The sequence below is a fragment of the Asterias amurensis genome, chromosome 14, assembly GCF_032118995.1.
Source record: "Asterias amurensis chromosome 14, ASM3211899v1".
Taxonomy (NCBI): Eukaryota; Metazoa; Echinodermata; class Asteroidea; order Forcipulatida; family Asteriidae; genus Asterias; species Asterias amurensis.
In genome coordinates, this window is record NC_092661.1 from 16,756,488 (window position 1) to 16,776,482 (window position 19,995).

The 19,995-nt window shown below is 39.3% G+C and overlaps 2 protein-coding genes across 7 annotated transcripts in view; both read right to left on the reverse strand.

Annotated features, from left to right (window-relative positions):
• Positions 1 to 1,803, reverse strand: part of LOC139947622 (cyclin-dependent kinase 8-like) — an 81,382-nt gene extending 79,579 nt beyond the window's left edge. For all 5 annotated transcript variants that reach the window (XM_071945578.1, XM_071945582.1, XM_071945579.1 and 2 more), the window contains exon 1: positions 1,719 to 1,803. The gene's annotated coding sequence lies outside the window, so the exon portion shown is untranslated. The remainder of the gene's footprint in view (positions 1 to 1,718) is intronic.
• An 815-nt stretch (positions 1,804 to 2,618) lies between these two features.
• LOC139946778 (sodium/mannose cotransporter SLC5A10-like) lies at positions 2,619 to 16,691 on the reverse strand. Of its 2 annotated transcripts, none has more exons than XM_071944470.1 (16): positions 16,556 to 16,691; positions 14,630 to 15,831; positions 13,820 to 13,891; positions 12,434 to 12,538; positions 11,575 to 11,634; positions 10,916 to 11,020; positions 9,834 to 9,939; positions 9,137 to 9,217; positions 8,447 to 8,661; positions 7,508 to 7,643; positions 6,924 to 7,031; positions 6,216 to 6,366; positions 5,192 to 5,360; positions 4,664 to 4,882; positions 4,156 to 4,312; positions 2,619 to 3,737 (listed from the first exon to the last, which is right to left on the reverse strand). In XM_071944470.1, exons 2-16 carry the CDS (start codon positions 14,714 to 14,716, stop codon positions 3,550 to 3,552), a joined length of 1,959 nt encoding a protein of 652 aa, XP_071800571.1. In that variant the 5' UTR covers positions 14,717 to 15,831; positions 16,556 to 16,691; the 3' UTR covers positions 2,619 to 3,549. The 2 variants fall into 2 exon arrangements, with proteins under 2 accessions (XP_071800571.1, XP_071800572.1); XM_071944471.1 differs by having other exon boundaries at positions 14,630 to 14,728; positions 16,556 to 16,689.
• Positions 16,692 to 19,995: the final 3,304 nt, after the last annotated feature.

The following is a 19,995-nucleotide window of genomic DNA, read 5'->3' on the forward strand; positions in this document are numbered from 1 at the left end:
AATGGAAGAAAAAATACTCTTGTCACAAGAAGTTATGTGCTATCAGATGCTTGATTTCGGGACCTCAAAATCTAATTCTGAGGTCTCGGAATCAAATTTGTGGAAAATTACCTCTTTCTCAAAAACTAAGTTACTTCAGAGGGAGCCGTTTCTCACAATGTTTTATACCATCAACAGCTCTCCATAGCTTGTTACCAAGTAAGTTTTTATGCTATGCCAACAATTATTTTGAGTAATTACCAAAAGTGTCCAGTGCCTTTAAAAACAGTGTTGTTTTCGCACATGTTCGTCCGTCCTAGAATAAAAAAAAAACACTTGATCTGTGCTTTGTGTACAAAACATATGGACACACGTCTAGGAATCAGACGTCTGGTTCCCAGACGCGTGTCCATATGTTTTTGTATGCAAAGCAAGGATCGAGCGTTTTTTTTATTCTAGGACAAACGTGTGTAGATAATTCTCCACGCTTGTCCTGGGAAAAAAATAATATGCGCACGCTCGTCACGTGTCGTGACTTCGCGATGCGTTCGGGGACAATCAGCATCTGTAGTGTAGTGGTAAAACGGAGTATTTGGGGACTGAATTACGGTAAGAATTTATAACTTTTAACATTTTTTGAGATTGCGGAGTGGGTTCTCTGGTCGCCCCCTCATACACTGAGATATCAAAGGACATATATAGAGCCTAATTTTGGCGAGATTAAAATAAAAATAAAGAGAGATTTCTGATTCCAAAATTCATTGAACAATGATTGAACCATGATCGTTTAACGCGTGAGAGATATAAACCTATGAGGTTACATGAGTTGATAGCCGGACAACCGAAATAGTTCTAGGAGTACCTGCAACCATGGAGGAAGGAAGAGAAGGAGCTCGAACGAAGGGACTTCAAAAGTCGAGCCTGCGGTACCGCGGTCGCTTAACGACACCTTGTAATCACCCACATACCTTATACAGACAATGGGCGACCTGGCGTATGTGAGTTTGCGCGTGCGCACTTGGTTCTTCACTCAACCATGGTGTCGTATGTCGTATGGATATAATACAGAAAAAACAACTTCTTTGAGACCTGATAAAAATTGTGTACACTTGTGCCCACCAAATCGAAAAACACAGTTGAATTCCTACCACCCTCGTGTGGTAATACCCAAATTTTGAACCACCGCTTGTGACCGGAAAGTCACAAAAAATGTAAAAATATGCCATGATGTTTCCGTGAAACACCACAAAATGAAAAAGTGTTTATTCACAATTCTTGTCTCCAATGATTCAACTTTACAAGCAGGCAAGAGCGCAGACTGGCGGTACCACACGTTCTGTACAAAGAGATTTAATCCCGCTCGTTAATCGGCCGTCCAGCTGGAGGTCCCCTATCTTTTTCCACTGGCCAGAGAGGGGCATTGTCAGAGTATTCTGTTGTTACTCTGCGGTTTTGCGGGTCGTTCGAGCTCCTTCTCTTCCTTCCTCCATGCTGCAACGGAGACACTATCCCTATCGTATGCTGTTACATGTAATGTATGCTATGTGCTAGTGCTACGCGTATAACTATAGTACAGTAGCCGCGGCTACTGTACAATAGGATTTTTATGGACTTCTGACTTCTGTTTACCACAACACCAGGGGAGAAATATTGGATACTGGATACGGAAACTTTGCCTACATATAATTAAATACAATTGTCCAAAGATCTGACCAATACATACAATTAAGAATACTTACAAAACCCTGCAAACTGCTTTTACTAGCGAGCTGGATGAGCGACGAACAATAAAAAAATAATACACAACTCAGTCGAAGCTGTTACTTTATAGGGCGCCCTCAATTGACAAAACACGAATAGTCGCTCTCCTGTTTTTGTGTGAATGCGTGACGCACCTAGCCCGCCAATCAGTATCGACCATTGGTCCTAATGTTCAATCTCGGCTATTACCTATTACCCGTTCAGATAAAACGATCCCTTTGTTTATTTATTCGCTAACCCTCGATGATTTGATTCTGACAGCTCATTTTCAAGTATCCACCCACTGTGTTTGAGTTGGCCGAGGTAGGAATAGAGCAGCAAGCATGGGGAGAGCCGATCGATGGAGAGCGTTTCCAAACTAGTATCATGGCGCTATAGACATGTCGAGGAGTCTACGACTTCCTGTATGGGCCATGGCTAAAAGGTTTTAGCCGGGAAGACTGATATCGGATAGTATTTTAGTTTGTTACGTGGACCTCGGTATGGTTTAACCAGGACGAAAACGTATAACATGATTAGTTCATAAGCCGTCTTTTGCTCACATGCAATGTTTTATCTTGTCATTAAATAAAATCGGCTTGATTTTATTAATTAGAGAAGGTAATCAAGTTCCTAAAATTTGCTCATTGGCTAATTCCTCCATGATTGGTTCAAATGAAATTCATGTGGGCCTTGAAACCATTTTTGATAGACAGCGTCCGTAGCCTGCCTACATTTTTGCAAATTTGTCCATGCAGGTCTAGCTCTGGTTTCCTCAGAAAACATAATAATTATAATGTTAGACCAGTAGCCTACCCAAAAGTATACAAACCTGTAAATTCAGAGTCCAGAGTGTCGAAACAGAGTAAAAATAGACACGTGGAACCATGGGAACATAATTATTATTATATAATTATTTATTTTCCTCTATATTTGAACTACAATAAAAATCGTATATCTAAAATTATAATACTCGACTAAACCTAAAAGAACGGTAAAACAAGTTGGAATGGAAATCAGACGACCTGTTTATACCAATTTGAATAAAACATTAACTGTAGGGCATACGTACAACTTCCTAATAAAAAATACATATATAGACTTGCAGAAAATTCCTTAGACTTTCATTGCAGAAAATATAATCTTCAAGGATATTATCTAGTGAGTTGCGGAGACACCGAGTATTCCCTTCAAAAAACTGTCTATGACTTGTGGTGGTCCTGAACCAAAGACGCATATTGTCACCTCTTGGGCGGTTAACCACCACCGCGGTGCACCGGTTCGCTTCAGAACAAGCACACAAACTCGCAGCGAGAGTTTTGAGCACAGTATAATCCGCAAACCTCGCTTGATAGTTTCATTATTGTACATGCAAAAAGTTACACAATCTTACTTTCATTGGGTGCGTTCGATTAGCTTCCCTCTGTATTGACCCCGCGACGCTCACTTGTCGGGTGAGCCTCTGGCAAGAGCTAATCGAACGATCACACTCGCCCTCTCGTGGTGACGTCTTGCACCTCGAGCCAACGGCCCCAAGTTACCAGTTCCACAAATACTGGGGCTGGCCAGCTCATTCGAACGCACCGGGGGCAGACCGGGATCGACACCGGGAAGCTAATCGAACGCACCTAGTCTTATCTTCTGTTTTATCGACAGGCCCTGGGTAGCACTTGATATAGCAGCAGTGTTTGTTATACTCTAGTTTGCATTAAAAAACTACAACGAAGAAAAAATAACGGAAAGTAGATAGGTAGTAATGAGTAAAAGATCTACGAAATAAACTATGAACGCCCTGACGAACTGCATGCTTTTTGGGGTACCAGTTATCCTTCACCAGTAGATAACATTGATGACAATGCTTGCTCCGAAAACTATAACGGCGAGTACCAGTGTCACTATCCGCCATGTTTTCTTCTCATCCAGTGACGCAACCAGGTCTGGCACCTCGGCGTCTTTTGCTTCGGATGAGTAACCACAACACCAGTAGACACCTCTTCGCCATAGGGGTAACTGAAGGTCTGCAGGAAGGGGAAAGAGGTTGAAGATGATTATTGTTTAAATAATATTTTTTTTGCAAGGATTTATGATTACTTTTAACCAATGACTATCATTCTTTAATTAATACACACTTGCATGGAAGAAAGAGTTTGATTACTGTCTTAATATTTACGGTACAGTGGAAACAAACATTAAGATAGCAATCTAACATCCTTCCATGCAAGCATTTATTACAACAAAACGATGCTAACGTAATCACTTGGAAGAGTTTTACTTAAAATGTATTCAGTACGGAAAGATCACGGATAGATATTTCTCTTCGATTTGTTGTTGTTTTGAAAAGCCACATGGATGGAGTAATAACTAATCGACGTGTATGATCGGCATACTCTGGATCGTCTTCATGCAGGGGACACGTTTTTTTGCGTTTTAAATTACCTTCCGTTTTCTCCTTGTTTCCAATGTCTTCGGCATTTTTGCTCTTCTTCATTTCCAAGGAAACATCATCAGTGACTTCCTCATCTTCATCTGCAAGTTTTGTACCTTTCTTGTAGATGTTCCTCTTCCCTCGGGTGGCATAGGTCATGCCCAACACCTGAAAAATTCCAAAGAGTATTGAAAACAAAATAATAATCATTCTCAGATTCCTTAGAAGGTACTTGCAGAAACGGAAAATAAATACTATATTTATACAGATACAGATTTGGCTTCAGGGTCTCTTCTCTCATCTGAAGCCCTAAAGCACGCACGCAAAGCACGCGCATGCACATTTGTCAAAACAACCACGGGCCAAGCTAGCCTGAGCCGAATCTGGGGCCGAAGCCGTGGTTTCGAAAAGGGCCAAATATCCTAAAACAGGCCCCCCCCCCCCCCCAAGCAGACATGCGCTTATCCATCCCTTTATGGCAACGTTGAAATAAAATGTATTGAAATCAAATCAACTTACATGTTCCGGTGGCAACTCCTTGGTCAGGAGACTAACAACAACAGTGACTGACATAGACACAGCTCCCACAATGCAGTTGTAGTACAGGAAGTGGATGTTCGCAACGAATGCTGGTCTAGTATCGTCTAAAACACCACATGCAGGAGCGGGGTAAATGATATCCAATACCATTCGCAGTACTCCTAATAGGATACCACAGACAAGACCCCAAAATGCTCCCTGGACAAAAAAACAAAAAACACCAAAAGACGAAGTGAGGAAAAAATATGTGATGCTATTGTTTTTCTACAGGGGTGTGAGAAAAACGCAAAGACCTTTTGAAATGAAATGTTCACATGTTAGTTTTATTGCATACATGAATATTTACATAAAATTAAAACAATGACCGGTTCCAAGCAACTAAAAGTACACATTGCCTTTAAATTGCAACCGTCGTCAAGTTTTGTCACAATAATAGACATGTGCAGTTACAAAATTTAATATAAGTACCAAAAAGTAGCAAAAAGTATTAGCTTCAGAAACTGCTACCTTTTCGTTGATTCTTCCCCAGGCTATACCCATGACGAAACACGTGAAGACAGGAGGAGCAAAGTATGATTGCAGAGACTGGATGTAGATAAAGAGCTGTCCACCCTGGGCCGCCTGGACCACTGGTATCCAAACGATGCTGATACCAAGCAATACTACGATGAATAACCTACATGTAATAATGGAAAGACACAGCATGTGATTCTTGTAGGACAATGGGTTGAACTCACAGAAATAAAAACAAAACTCCAGTTGTTATTTATTGCGTCCGTACAATAAAAGCTTCCAAGTGTGAACCGGGGATTTGCACTCGTGAAGAGCTGTCCACCCTGGGCCGCCTGAATCATTGGTATCCAAACGATGCTGATACCAAGCAGAACTACGACGAATAACCTACATTTAATACTGGAAGGACACAGCAGATGATTTGTCTAGGACAATGGGTTGAACTCACAGAAGTAAAAACAAACTCTAGTTATGTTTTTGGGTCCGTTTGATAAACTTTCCCGTGCGAACCAAGGGTTTACACTCGTGAAGAGCTGTCCACTCTGGGCCGCCTGAACGCTGATACCAAGAATTACCAAGCGTTGGCGATGAAGGGGTAACATTAATGATCACAGTGGATTCGTTGGTCGTCGACTTTCCCATGATACTACGATAATAAACTACAAATGAGAGGGCTACTATTTAACCTGTGAATCTTCTAGGAAAGTGAGTTGAAATTACGAAGGACAAACTTGCAGTGTGTGTGCGTCATTAATTTGTCGGTCGTGCCACGAACTGATGTACGAAGAAACTGGGGAAAGAAACTTTAAAAATAATCGTTTTGCAAATCAGGACAGTGTGTGTCAAAGAAACTCTATGCCCGTGACGTCATGAGGTCAAAGGTTGTGCGTTTGGACAATCCTAGGAGCCGCACGTATATAGGCACATTCCCTTTGCTTTATCATCATTTTACCTCGAAGATGGCGGCTTGATGACGTCACACATACGGTATAAATTGTCATAATTCGTGTCGTCTCACCTTCCCACAATCATCAATTCCCAGTTATGAGCCCGGGGTCGTATGCGGCGCCAGATATCCATAGTGAAGACGGTACTACCACTGTTAAAGATGGACGTCAGTGAACTCATCAGGGCAGACATCATGACAGCAACCATTAAACCACGAAGACCTGATGAAAACATCATTAATTCATGGTTACACACGGTTACTATACTTATGCTTTTGAAACATAATACAGTATTATGATGGAGAATAATTATGCTGTATACGCGTTGCCTGCACGTATTGCATTTTTTTTTACAGACATTCATAGTATAGTGCGCCACCAAGCGTTGGCGATGAAGAGGTACCATTAACAAAAACAGTTGATTGTTGGTCGTCGACTTTCCCACGATCCATGAGCTCTCTCAAAGAAACTATTGGCAGTGCACTATATTGTGATTCGCCCATTACGGAGCTTCAATCCTGCATAAACGTTCACAAACTCACAGTAAGAAAACAAACATTTTGGGAGAAAATACAAGATGGCAGTGGTCTGGTTTAACACATCTCAAGATGACAGTTTTTATACGTTTGTATACAGCCCATGTCCAACTAGTATTCATTTTGTTTGTCTAAAGATTTAAAATAAAATAAATAAATGAACAGGCACAGGTAAGGCCTACATCCAGACAGGCTGCAAGTGAATTTCAAGAACAAAGTTTGGCATTCTCGTGCTAGTCCTACCTGTTGGTAAGAGTTCAAGGACGAGTTTGGGGTAAGCGATGTTAGAACAACCCACTTCAGAACCGCAAGCGGCTAAACAGCTTTCTGCACCAATACACGCTACTTCATCTGGAAGAAAAACATTTTTGTTATTTCTTATTTTATTACAAAATAAATGTCATTCAAACAAATACGTGGCGCAAAATTGAAGGTTTCGTATCTGGATCAAACGTAGGGACTAGGTCTATTCTTTATGGTCGGGTTGCCTATAATTGCTTTGTGTGACATAGGTCTTACATGCCCTCGTTTCGACTCTTTCATTGGATTGATTGTTGGGGGTTTTGTTGCTGGTAATGTGGTGTCTGTTTTTTTGTTTATTTTTTCTTTGCAAATTGTTTATTTCCTGTCTCGCTTTTGTGTACAATTCGTTACTATGTTAAAGGCATTTGTCCCAAAACTATTGTTACCACATCTCACACTTGTGTTGCATAAGATTATTTTTGTTTGTTTGTTTGTTTGTTTGCTTGTTTGTTTGTTTGTTTGTTTGTTTGTTTGTTTGATGTTGTTGCTGTTGTTGTTGTTGTTTTTGTTGTTGCTGCTAATACCTTTAAACAGAACCCGAGCAATCATGCCTGGAATGACGATCATGAACATTGGTAGCAGTTTCAGGAAGCCTGCCAGAATGGTGGCGCCCTTCACGTGGCTCATATTCTTCGCGGCTAGCGCTCGTTGTACAATCACCTGATGATTGGTGGCGGGAAAAATAGTATTTTAAGAAAGTAAACAAGTTTACCAAGCGTACATTCTAAAATACAGACTCATGGCGCAAGATGGTAAAATAATTTGTACAATGATTAAACATTGTAAAGAAACTCAATGCTAAGAAACTAGTAGCTTGTGTAAAGAGATGATTGTCTTGACTTCTGTTTTGTAAGTTTCCAGAGAAACAATGTTCTGGGCCCAATTTCATAGAGCTGCTTAGCGGCCGATTTCCATTGCATAGCGCTGTTAACGGTAAGCAACGAAAAGGCACGCTAACACTCCGGTGCTAACCGCACGAAATTAAATGACGTCAAAACGAAAATTTGCTTACCATTAAGCAGCGCTGTGAAATTGGGCCCTGGATGGATATTGGTAGTTTCGGAGATCATGTCTAATAAGTAAGTCTGGTCAGGAGCAAGAAGGAAGCGAGTAGTTGCAGCATAAACAAAATCATTATGGATGGTGTGATCTATGTTGGGTAACCAGACGTCGTACACATGCATGTGGGTATGCAAACCTGTTTCAAATCAAATTTGGAATGTGTTCCGAATTCGGCGAGTTTTGTAAAACACATTTTGTAAACAAGTAAACATTTTATACAATTTCTTTGTTTTGTGTTTTTTTCGTATGTGATTGTCTACACATGTTATCTTACTCACCATACAATAATTATATTAACGCATTGTATTTTGACAAACAAATTCAAATATTCTCGTCATGAAAATGTTAAACATTCTATTTGCAAAAACATTTTGGGTCAACAAATGATGATTGATGTGTACCTGGTCTGAACACCAATACCAAACGCCAATGAAGGTGATGCCGATTACAGCACCTGGCCACGGCTGGTCCGAATTCAGAGGATCTCTCATTATGTTAAAGGCGTCCGGTCGAGGATAAGCGCAAGTTAAATTGAGGAGGCCCTCTGTCGTCTCAGTAGGGATAGCCTGAAAGTACTTAATTTGCAGTTCTTCCATGCCGCCAACCTCGATGTAACCTTGTAAAAAAAAAATGCAGGTGTTAAAAGTGCCCTTTTCCCCCAAGCACTAAATAATGAAAGTTCACGTTACAAATTTCCGACAAACAAAATTTAATGGCACTAAACCGTTGGATTTTTTAACCCTTCTTTTGTTTTAATCCTTTATAAAATGAAGATATTAGACAATAAAACTAAACATGTGAAAATTCTGGAGTAGTTGTTCAACTTTTTATTTAGAATCCCTTTCTTTAAGACAACATTTTTTTAAGGAAATCGTTTTTGAAAATGTACAGTTTTAATTTATCAACAGCGTCAGTGCTTGTCAAGGAGTACAAACGCCAAAGGTATGACTTCCCTTTGAGCATCACATGGCTGCAGGCTTTTGTTGAGTCATAATTTCAGAAGTCAGTTAGATGTTGCTACAAAGTCGAAAAGGAATGACTTTGAATAATGGCTGTACGACCGATAATTTTAAACAAGGACTGGGACTTACTGATGACCATAAGCACGACGCCCCCAACGACCATGATGAAAGATTGCAATGCGTCTGTGTAGATCACGGCAGCCAGTCCACCTAAACAAATAATTCATTAAAACAAACAGAATAGTGACTTTGAAATATCCATATTGTATTCATATTGAATGTGTTTCAGAGCAGGCATTAGGCCCACTTGTAAATAATAATGCAAGTTAGTCATGTATGAAGCTTTTGTGTGGATCAACTATTACTCGTTAAGCTTGTGGGTACAACATTGTATATGATCACCAGTGGAAGGCAGAAATAACCTTTAAAGACACTGGACACTATTGGTAATTGTCACAGACCAGCCTTCTCACTTGGTGTATCTCAGCATTATGCATAGAATAACAAACCTGTGAAAATTTGAGCTCAATTGGTCGTCAAAGTTGTGAGAGGATAATGAAAGAAAAAACACACTTGTCTCACGAAGGGAGCCGTTTCTCACAATGTTTCATACTATCAACAGCTCCCCGTTACGAGTTACCAAGTAAGGTATTATGCTAAATAATTATTTTGAGTAATTACCAATAAGTGTCTACTGCCTCTAAGCAGGATGATTAGCCATTTTATCTTTATGGTTAGCAAATGTTCTTTTTGTTTGCCCCTAACCTATTATCACGTAACTAACCAAAAATAGGATAACAATAATTGGATCGAGAATATCCCATACCTGCAATTGTGTAGATGGCAGTCACCACCAACAGTACAATAATGGATGTGTAGAGGTTCCAGTTGAAGGCCAACTGGATGAAGATCGCACCAGCAAAAATATCAACCTGTTGAAAAAACAACATGACTACAAAGATATGAAGCGTGTAATAATTCTTGCCAACATATAGTTCCCAAAGGAAACACCCAAACATTTTTTACAACATCGCAAAACAACATTTGCTCAAAAAAAAAAACCACAAGAAAAGCAGGCTTGAAACATGAACATGAACAATATGACCATACAGTGATAGGAAGCGTTGTAGTATACATTCTTGCCAACATGGTTGACAAAGGAAACACCCAAACATTATAACAACATTGCAAAACAATAATTGCTTTAAAAAAACACCAGATCAAGCCGGCTTGAAACATGAACATGAACAACATGACCAGTTCGCCAACATAGTTGCCAAAGGAAACACCCAATTAACACTATTACAAAATTGCAAAACAATAACTGCTTTAAAAAAAACCATGATCAGGCAGGCTTGAAACATGAACATTTAGGACGCATTTTAAAGGCCAATTAAAGTATCCTTTGTTTTGTGGAACCGTTCGATTGTTTTAATCCTAAATAAATAAATACATGTATTTGTGTGCAATAAAATTACCCTGGTGAAACAATTTCATTTTAAAAGTGTTTCCGTTTTTTTTATAGCTATTGCCGAGATTCCGGATGGAGTGTCCATGCAGATAATAGTATATATATGACTACACAACCTTTGAAACGTTGTATTCAAATTGTTGGGGCATAAACAGCTGATCTTTTGAAATATACATCATTTCTTAGAAGAAAACAAATGTTTTCTCACAATGCTTTACACTACAAAACGTTGCTGAAGGCTTCCAACCAAAGATTTGTATTTCCATTTTTAAATAGTGGTTACCAAACGTATAAGGAATACAATAATGTTCATTTCCCCCTCATATATATTGTCTTCCAGTTAATACTTGTAGCATTGTAGCATATTATAGAAGCGGACCTCCACGAACACATTAACTAATAGCTATAACCATGGCAATCTTCAAAACGAGATTTACCGAGATCTTGGTGAAGATGTAGAGAAAGAGCGAGAAGACCGCTAACAGGATACGTAGACGCTGCCCTCCATAGCGCTTGCGCAGATACTCCGGCATTGTATAAACCTGCAAACAATAATATAACAAAAAAACATCAATGATTCTGAGTTTGTTGCTCTATTCGAGTAGTGCACCCAAATGTTTATCAAATTAAATTGATTTGATTTTTTAATTAGTTGTCATGTCCTCCATTAGGCATATTACGTGGACTGTAAAACCAAAGTGAGAATACTGGCACGTGGGTTGATTTCACAAAGAGTTAGGACCAGTCCTAACTTAGGACTAGTCCTAGAGGTATACAAATTGCATGGATAGTCCTGAGTTACGACGAGTAACTGGTCCCATGGGACTCTTTGTGAAATCCACCCCTGGGGTCGATTTCACAAAGAGTTAGGACTAGTCCTAACTTAGGACTAGTTCTAGGAGATGCCCGAATTGCATGGATAGTCCTAAGTTAGGACGAGTAACTGGTCCTAACTCGAGATAAGATTAGTCCTAACTCTTTGTGAAATCCACCCCTGGTCTTTGACAATCACCAAAAAAGTGTCCAGTGCCATGTAGCAGCTCTATAAAATTGGGCCCACGAAACTTGGGTTAAAATATGCATTTTCTCAACTCACCCCAGCTGACAAGTAGACCGGGACAAAAATCCATCCGAGAGCGATCAAACACCAAACAGCCTATAAGGGAGTAGAAAACAAGTATATCAATCAGTCAGGCACTCTAACAACTTCCCGGTCAGAGTTTACCAGGATTTCGGTTGGCGTGGGGCCTGACCCATATCTGAGTAAATAACCCGGGCCCAGTTTCATAGAGCTGCTAAACACAAAAATTTGCTTAGCATGAAATTTCTGCCTTGATGAAAACATGATTACGAGCCAAATTTCCACATGATTTTCAAGATGAGTATAAACAACAGCTAAATACCAGTAACAAGCAATATGCAACAGATGGAAATTTGGTTGGTAATTCTGTTTTTATCGAAGGAAGAAATTTTAGGCTAAGCAAATTTTTGTGCTTAGCAGCTCTATGAAATTGGGCCTCGATATCATGTGTTATATGAGTCTCAAAATGGGTAATATCGACGCATAATCCATGTTAAATTCCCATAATATTTTAACCAGTTTCTAGCTAAGCCTGACACAGAAAGTGGTCAGACACATGATTGACCTATACTCTGCAAATACTGGTCCGCGAGTCCAGCCGTGGAATGACGCGCAAGCTTTTTATTTGGCACTAAACTAGCTGGCCCAGCATGCACCTCAGGTCATGGATAGCCCCTTAGTCCTTATGGCTAGCAAGCGCGTATTAATTTTGTGAAGCAGCCTATTGAAAAAAAAAAAAAACTTTTTTGGTGTGGCTGTCAATGTTTGAGATGCCAAGGGTTTTCTGTATGTGACCAATGTTGCGGTTTGACATTGTTTTCGTGCTTCTTTTCGGGGGGGGGGGGGTCTACAATAAAGTACAACGGCCCCCTACCATGATCTCAAAAAGTCCAACTGCGAGACCAGCGGCGGCACCGGTCCCTGCCAAACCGATGAAATGACCCGTGCCGATATTGCTGGCAAACAGGGAAGCACCGACCTGTATAAAGAGAGAAATAGAAGGGGAGATATACCGGTCCCGTTACAGACTATCTGCTAGAAATCTTGACTCAGTTATGTTTTTAAATATTTTACTTGATAGATGTAAACTATTTGATTATCTGCTTGAATTTCCTTTTAGTGTCTCAGGTGATAGGCCAAGTGGTATTTATTTCAAGAAGTCCCTATTACAACCGACTTGAAGTGTTCATCTTTCGGGTAGAAGAAAAAGCATGAACAATCTATGGGAGAGGTTGTTAAAAAGGACACGATCGGAGAGCTGTAATACTAATGACAATATCTGGCGATGTCGAGTAATTACAAAGTGTAATCAATGGCTGTAGCCAGATTGGCGTTGATCCCCTTGTTGGAGTTCCCTTAATGGGAAGATCATCTAAACAAACAAACTATGTTGTTTTAAGAGGAAGAGCTGGCAGTGGTTTACAACAGATTGTCGAGACAGATAAGAGCAATTACATGCCGATTAAAAGATCGCAGATGCAATTCAATTTACTTTAAGGCCAATGAAGGGTTTACATTGCGAGAAGGCACTGAGGCGCGAGATTTGATTGAGCAAGACAGTGGCTCTGTGTGTGTACAACACCATAAGGGAACTGCTTCGGACTGTCTTCCTTCATGGACTGATTAAGGGTTGATAAAGGTTCTCATATGGGATGTGGAAGCCAAAAACACTAACTGGAAATTTGGGACGATTGTGTATGACAATAGAGGGACACAGGAGGGACACAAGAGATGTGGGAATTACTGTTTACAATTCATGTACAGTGTTACATTGGGTAATGGGATAACCATCATTAAGCAATATGGTATGTCCTTGACAAAACTACACGGAGAAAAATGGCAGCCATATGTGGACAAATGTTTTTCAATCTTGTTGTGGTAGTAGCTAGATGCATATACCCTCATCTTTTATCTCTGAAAGCATGGTGTCGGCTTGTTTATAAAACAATAAAATCCTACCAGGTAACAACATTTATGACATTATATACACACATTGCCGCACTGGAGGCAGGTGTAATTATCAATGTGGAAATAGTGTGCTTAAGATGGTGACAGATTGATTGGTAAACACCACAAAACAATTAACGACCATAAAACAACATTGTTCATTGAGCAGCACTGTAGCTTTGGATAGCATTATCTAGTTAGAGTAGGATTCCCTTGAAGTAATACTGTTTCGATAATATGACCCTACCTTCCTAAAGACGTTTATGATAGGTGTATATTTACTATGAATATTCATAAGCAATGTATAACTCACCGGCCACCAAGACATTGTCTTCCCCGCAAGAAAATACCCTTGAGCATTGGTGCGGTTGGATCTGTACATGGACTGCAAATAAATCATATAATCGTTATCATGAATCGAGTCGAGACACCATCAGGGGCCAATTTCATAAAGCTGCTTAAGCAAAAAAAGTTGCTTAAGCACGGAAATAGCTCGCTTATTTTACACATATTACTGGCCAAAATGTCATGCCATATACTTTGCTTGTGACTTGTATTTAGCTGTTGTTTACTTAGCATAACAATTGAGTGGAGTCTTGGCCTGAAATCTGATTTTACGAAGCAATGATTTTTTTGCTTAAGCGAACTTTTGTGCTTAAGCAGCTCTATGAAATTAGGCCCAGGTCCTGTAGAAAATATCTATGAATTGTATTCAATTTGTTTACAGTAATGTTCGACTATAGGGTAGGCACACCAAGTTTTGGATGATTGGCGGGTCCTCAAAAAGCAGATGAAACATCACAGTGACAGTTATCCAATAACACTTCTTGTGTTTCTGTGCAAGTATAACATAGTTTTGCAACTAGATTTAATGTTTAACCATAGAGCAATGATTTAACTTTTAACCACCCCACACTTAACTGCACAACTACTGGATGCATCACGTCCGAAAATCCCTGCTAGCAGGGGTATAAACATACACGTACATTTGGGTCTCGGATTAGACACAGGGGTGACGAAAAAAATTAATCGTTTCTGCAGCCCGACATGACGGCTGCTTATGATAGCCGAGTATTTTTTTTGTTAACAACTGATATCTTAAAACCATAAAACGATGACTTACCCACAATCCAACGAGTACAACAAAAAAGAAGTACAGCCCAATGATCACATAATCTGCAACGTCTATACGGTTCACAAACTCAGCCATGGTGAGATGTTACTACGATCCAAAAACACAAGTTCAAATTAGTATCAAACAGTGCAGAGCTGTGTTCTTATTCAAATCTTTTAGTTTTTGAATCAGTCTATTTGGGTTTCTCTGCTCTGTAGATAAAACGAAGCACAGTGTAGACATAAACCAAACCTCTCGTTTTTGTACAGATCTAGTTCTTGAATTAATCTAGTTCAAATTATTGGCATCGAAACAAAAGTTCCGTTCTTGTTTTTGAGAATTGAATTAGTGTAGTTCAGTAGCCTTGATTCCTTGAAACGCACGTACACATCAAACACATTGTCGGTTCTTGTGCAAAGATGTATATGCACTCCATGTACATATCTATAACTCTTGAATCAGTTGAGCAAAGTATTGTAGAATGTAGATGATAAAGCACGCGTAAAGACTTCCAACGAAGAGCACCTTCAGTTCCCACAGTAGTTACTAAATATTAGTTAATATCAGTTATATCGGTGGTATTGCAGTTGCGAGGATCATAGAACAATCCTTTATGCTTCATACGATGACCTCAGTGTGAAGGAAGGATGGATATAACATTAAAACCATCACCGAAGAGTACCAACGGCCATGAAGGCACACGTATGCCTTCAATGATAAGTTAACTGTTGCTTCTACGTGATGAAGACACAGGTGGTTTTATTCTTACGTGGAGCACACGCGTTTTCTTCTCTGCATTCCACAACAGTTGAACCGTAAACATAACAGGCTGCTGTGAATCAGCTCACGACAGTGGTTGCAAAAAGGCCAATAGTTCCCAGTGCTTATGTCGTACAGATATGTACAGATACAATAAGTCCTACTGCAGAATTCTCATTTTACAGAATGTTAAATTCACGGGAATGTCAATAAGCCTTTACTGTGCTGGTTTGGTCCTTGCTTTTTGGAGCTCAACTTTTGGTCTTGCAACACTAAGTCTTGCTGTGTGTGAGTTTACAACTTAATTACATAAGAACGCGTGAACGAGGCCTTGCTATCGTTGTGCTGGGCTTAGGGGGTGGGTCGTGGGAGCGGTGCCCAGGGACCAGGGTTGTGTCACGGCCTGCTGTTACCCTTGGGGTGAAATTCCTGAGGCCAGGGAACATCTACATCTGTTGGTAGTAGAGAAAGGTCATGGGCGGCAAAAAAGGGCCAAAAACTAAAACCACAATCAAAGAAAAGATTTCACAAAAGAAAGACGGAGTCTAAATCAAAGTACAAAAACGCAACCAACATCACGGAAATGTATTATTAAACAAAGAAAACCCCAGAATCAAACTTAAAAGACGAAATAAAAGGGAACCACTGGTAGAGTATTGTGAAGTCTGCCTGAATATCAACAGCTGCTTGCACCACCTCCATGCTTGCACTTAACCCCATTGGTGATTATTTTAACAAAGGTTCTGGAATAGCTTCTGCTTCTTTCTGGCAATCACGATGAGCAACAACCATGTCAGAAGGAAACCATCCTGTGGAATTTTATCAGCAAAGTTATTTTACTTTTGTCTTAATAATGCAAACCTTCGAAACTTTTTATAAGTACTGCTACATTGCTATAGTTTTAACGGCCACAACTCAGACGAACCCGTTTCAAACCCTCTAATCAACCATATAGAGTAAGCACATGATTCAACCATAGAGTATAAAGGACATGATTCGACCATAGAGCACAGAGTTCGACACTAACTTGTCCATTTGTTGAGATACGTTTATGCACTGATAACTCTATATGAGTGTACAAATAACATGTCCAGGAGGTATTTGTTTGTATAAAACTGACAAATCAGTCCAGTTTGTTTCTGTTCTAATATCTGCAAAATCAAATATAAGACCTACCTTTTATATGCTTTCTGGTCACGCTTCATACACTACTCATGCTGTCAGTTTCTTCTGTTATGTGGAGATGACGTGACACACCATAGAGCAACAAACACACGTAGGCCTACCAGTGCTACCAGTTAACTGCATAGTGTTTACCAATTGGAATTGGGGCCTTGGCGATTATGGTGACACTCTCCTTTTAAGGAGGAGTGGGAATTACGTAATAGCCTGTAGCGTGCATCCGGGCACCAGTTAAGATGTAGAAATATGGATTGTTATTATTTTTATAAATACGTTGTAAAATGGAGAGGGGTTGTACGTAACTGGTAAACATTTTTGTTTGTCTAAGGCCCTTCACGCGCTACGAGCCATCAACATGTCAAACAGCGGGGATGCAATATAGTTCGCACACACCAAATCGCTTGACCTAATGGCACACCTCCATGTCAGCATAGGTTCAAAGTGTCACTTATTATATCAATCGTCATCTATTATTTTGTTGCCATAATAAATAGATTTTGAGGACTGATTGTTAAAAGAGGGTCATAAACAGATAGGGCTACACACAGTCAAGCGACACAAACAGCGACGTGGATGTTTAGTGCATTATCAAGGAGCAATAATTGCTCCATGATTATACACACTACGGTTTTTTGGTGCAATGAATAACTGGTGCAATCCTTTCTTGATCCATGATGCAATCTATATCTTCGCAACTTAGTTGCCTTATGATGATTCAACTCTTCAATGGCCTATATTATGGTTTTACTCTAAAAGCAAAAGTATATGCAAAAGTCGCATGGTATTACTCTATATATAAGCATAAGTCATAGGAACGGTACTGAATCAAAAGTACTAGTGTTTTACCGTCAAGCAGCAGCCCTTTTCAGCTACTCTATATTGAGCAAAAGTCCCCGGTTTTACTCTAAACAAAAGTCATACGGTTTCAAAAAAGACAAACTGATATGTCTAGACAAACTCATACATTAACCTGTAAGACGTTTCCCACGTCCACAAAACAAAGCAAAGAATGTGCCAAGGTTTAGAGCAACATTAAGTCCCAGTGCTTAAGAAAATAGTTGAGAATAATGGGAAATCTAAACTGTCTGCGAGGGGAATAAAGTCCTATAGTTTTGTTGGGCGGGGTAACGCTTATTGGTCGTAAATGTTTCAACTAATTGGAGGGAATTGAATAAAGACGGCTCCTGCATCTTGGTAGTCTAGACTTGTAGTAGTCTCGCGCCGAGCAGTAGTCTCGCGTAGAGCAGAAGTCTCATGAGATAGTTGCGGGAGAACCGTTTCGCTATCACCGCGACAGACATTTAACGACTTGTCCACAAGTCTAGCATATTCACAGTCTTGTGGTGAAGGAAACTAAAATAAGTTGTCAAGCAAACAAACAAAATATAAATCCCAGCAGTCTTTTTGTTTCGAAAATCAGCCCCCGCATTGACATACTTTATTAATTTGTCAAATACAGCTTAAATGTTGCCGTTGATTTATATTGCTATAAAATAACTAGGCCTAGAAAAAGAACATTAAGATTGATAGCGAACAAAAATAATACAATATTTCCACAATAAAATTTGTAAGACCGGATGGATCATCTACATACTGTCTTTTGATGTTGTTAAAAAGAGAACATTTTAATTAATTAATTTAAATATTTACTTTTCAGAAGGTATATATTATTGTAAATCTTCTTTGTGAATAATGTGACAAACTTTTTAAAATAAGCAGTGATGTTGAGATGAGCCCCGTTGGTTGATATTTGACGTTTCTACTAGTTAAAGGAACACGTTGCCTTGGATCGGTCGAGTTGGTCTTTGAAAAGCGTTTGTAACCGTTTTTTATAAAATGCATATGGGTAGAAAGATGTTGTAAAAGTAGAATACAATGATCCACACAAACATGCCTCGAAATTGCGTGGTTTTCCTTTTACCTTGTCGACTAACACGTCGGCCATTTATGGGGGTCAAAATTTTGACTCCCATAAATGGCCGACCATGTTAGTTCGCACAGTAGAAGGAAAACCACGCAATTTCGAGGCAAACTTGTGTGGATCATTGTATTCTACTTTTAAAACATCTTTCCAACCATATGCATTTTATAAAAAACGGTTACAAACGCTTTTGTTTTGACCAACTCGTCCGATCCAAGGCAACGTGTTCCTTTAAACATATGCTTAATGTTCTTTAGTTCAGAACATGCGACTCGTCCCATAGATTACTTCTTTAAAGGTAGGTAGGGTCATAGATTGGTGCCCCAAAAATGAATGACCATACAAACTTACTTGATAAAAAGCATTGCAACTGTTGTTAAAGCCTATTTTGATGTAACAATTAGAAGTAAAATATGGTTTGATCATCATTTTACCCCAAAATGTTAAAACCTGATATAATTCATGCGTGACTGTTTCTCAGATTTCTGATGGTTTCCGTTCGCTAATGCTGCAGCCAGAGATGTGGTTGGTACCCGCTGTTACCTCGCTAAACGCGGGTAGGACAGTGTGTGTTATTGTTAAAAACACTGTGAAAGTTTTGTGCCGTTTTCTCAGCTAGACACCGTGTTCAGCTGAAACTTTCACAAACTTTAAAAAGTGGCTTTTTTTACTGTTACTTACTTGATATGGCTTGGTTCAGCACAAGCTTGTTGACAAACAAAAATCTATGACCCTATACCTTTCACAGAGATTGCAACATTGATGCAAGAATTACAACACTATTTTGCCTTATAAGGGCTCAAATTCTAAAGGGTGAGATTTAATCACAAACCCTTTCTTTCCCATCTTTATAATGAATTTATTTACACACCCTTGATTTACAAGTTCTCATCGGACCAACTGGACTACTTCACATATACCATTTATATTCAAATAATTGACATATGAAATCAAATTCACTTCACCACAAAATTCATAGTCAAGGCTCAACTAAATCGAACAGGAACATTATATAAGACACAAAATATATAAATAAAAAATCAGAGAAATAAGAAACAAAAAGAACCAATAAAAGTGCAAAACCTACAACAAAACACCAGAAAAAAAATAGTTCCTATTTTTCACACCAAAAAGTTTGCAGGACGGCAAAAAAACATTGGTGTAATTCAAGACCCCCCAAAAAAGTCAAGTCAGATGTTCAGGCGAACTATCTTTGGCAAAAAGTTGTGCGCTGACCTTCAGTGGTGGCATGAATGCAAGGGGGTCATAATTTGACAAAACCCCAAACACAGACAAATGAACAACCGGATCTCATACTCTACCCGATAAAAGAAATTTTTTGAAGTCAATGACATTCTCCTTTCAACACCAAAATAACATGTTCATTAAATGACAATTCAATATAAAGAACACTAAAAAAGAAAATGCAACTGAGAACAAAAAAGGGACCCCAACCAAACAACAATAAAAAAAAAATTAAAAAATGATTGCAGACATAGTGTACTGTTGAATG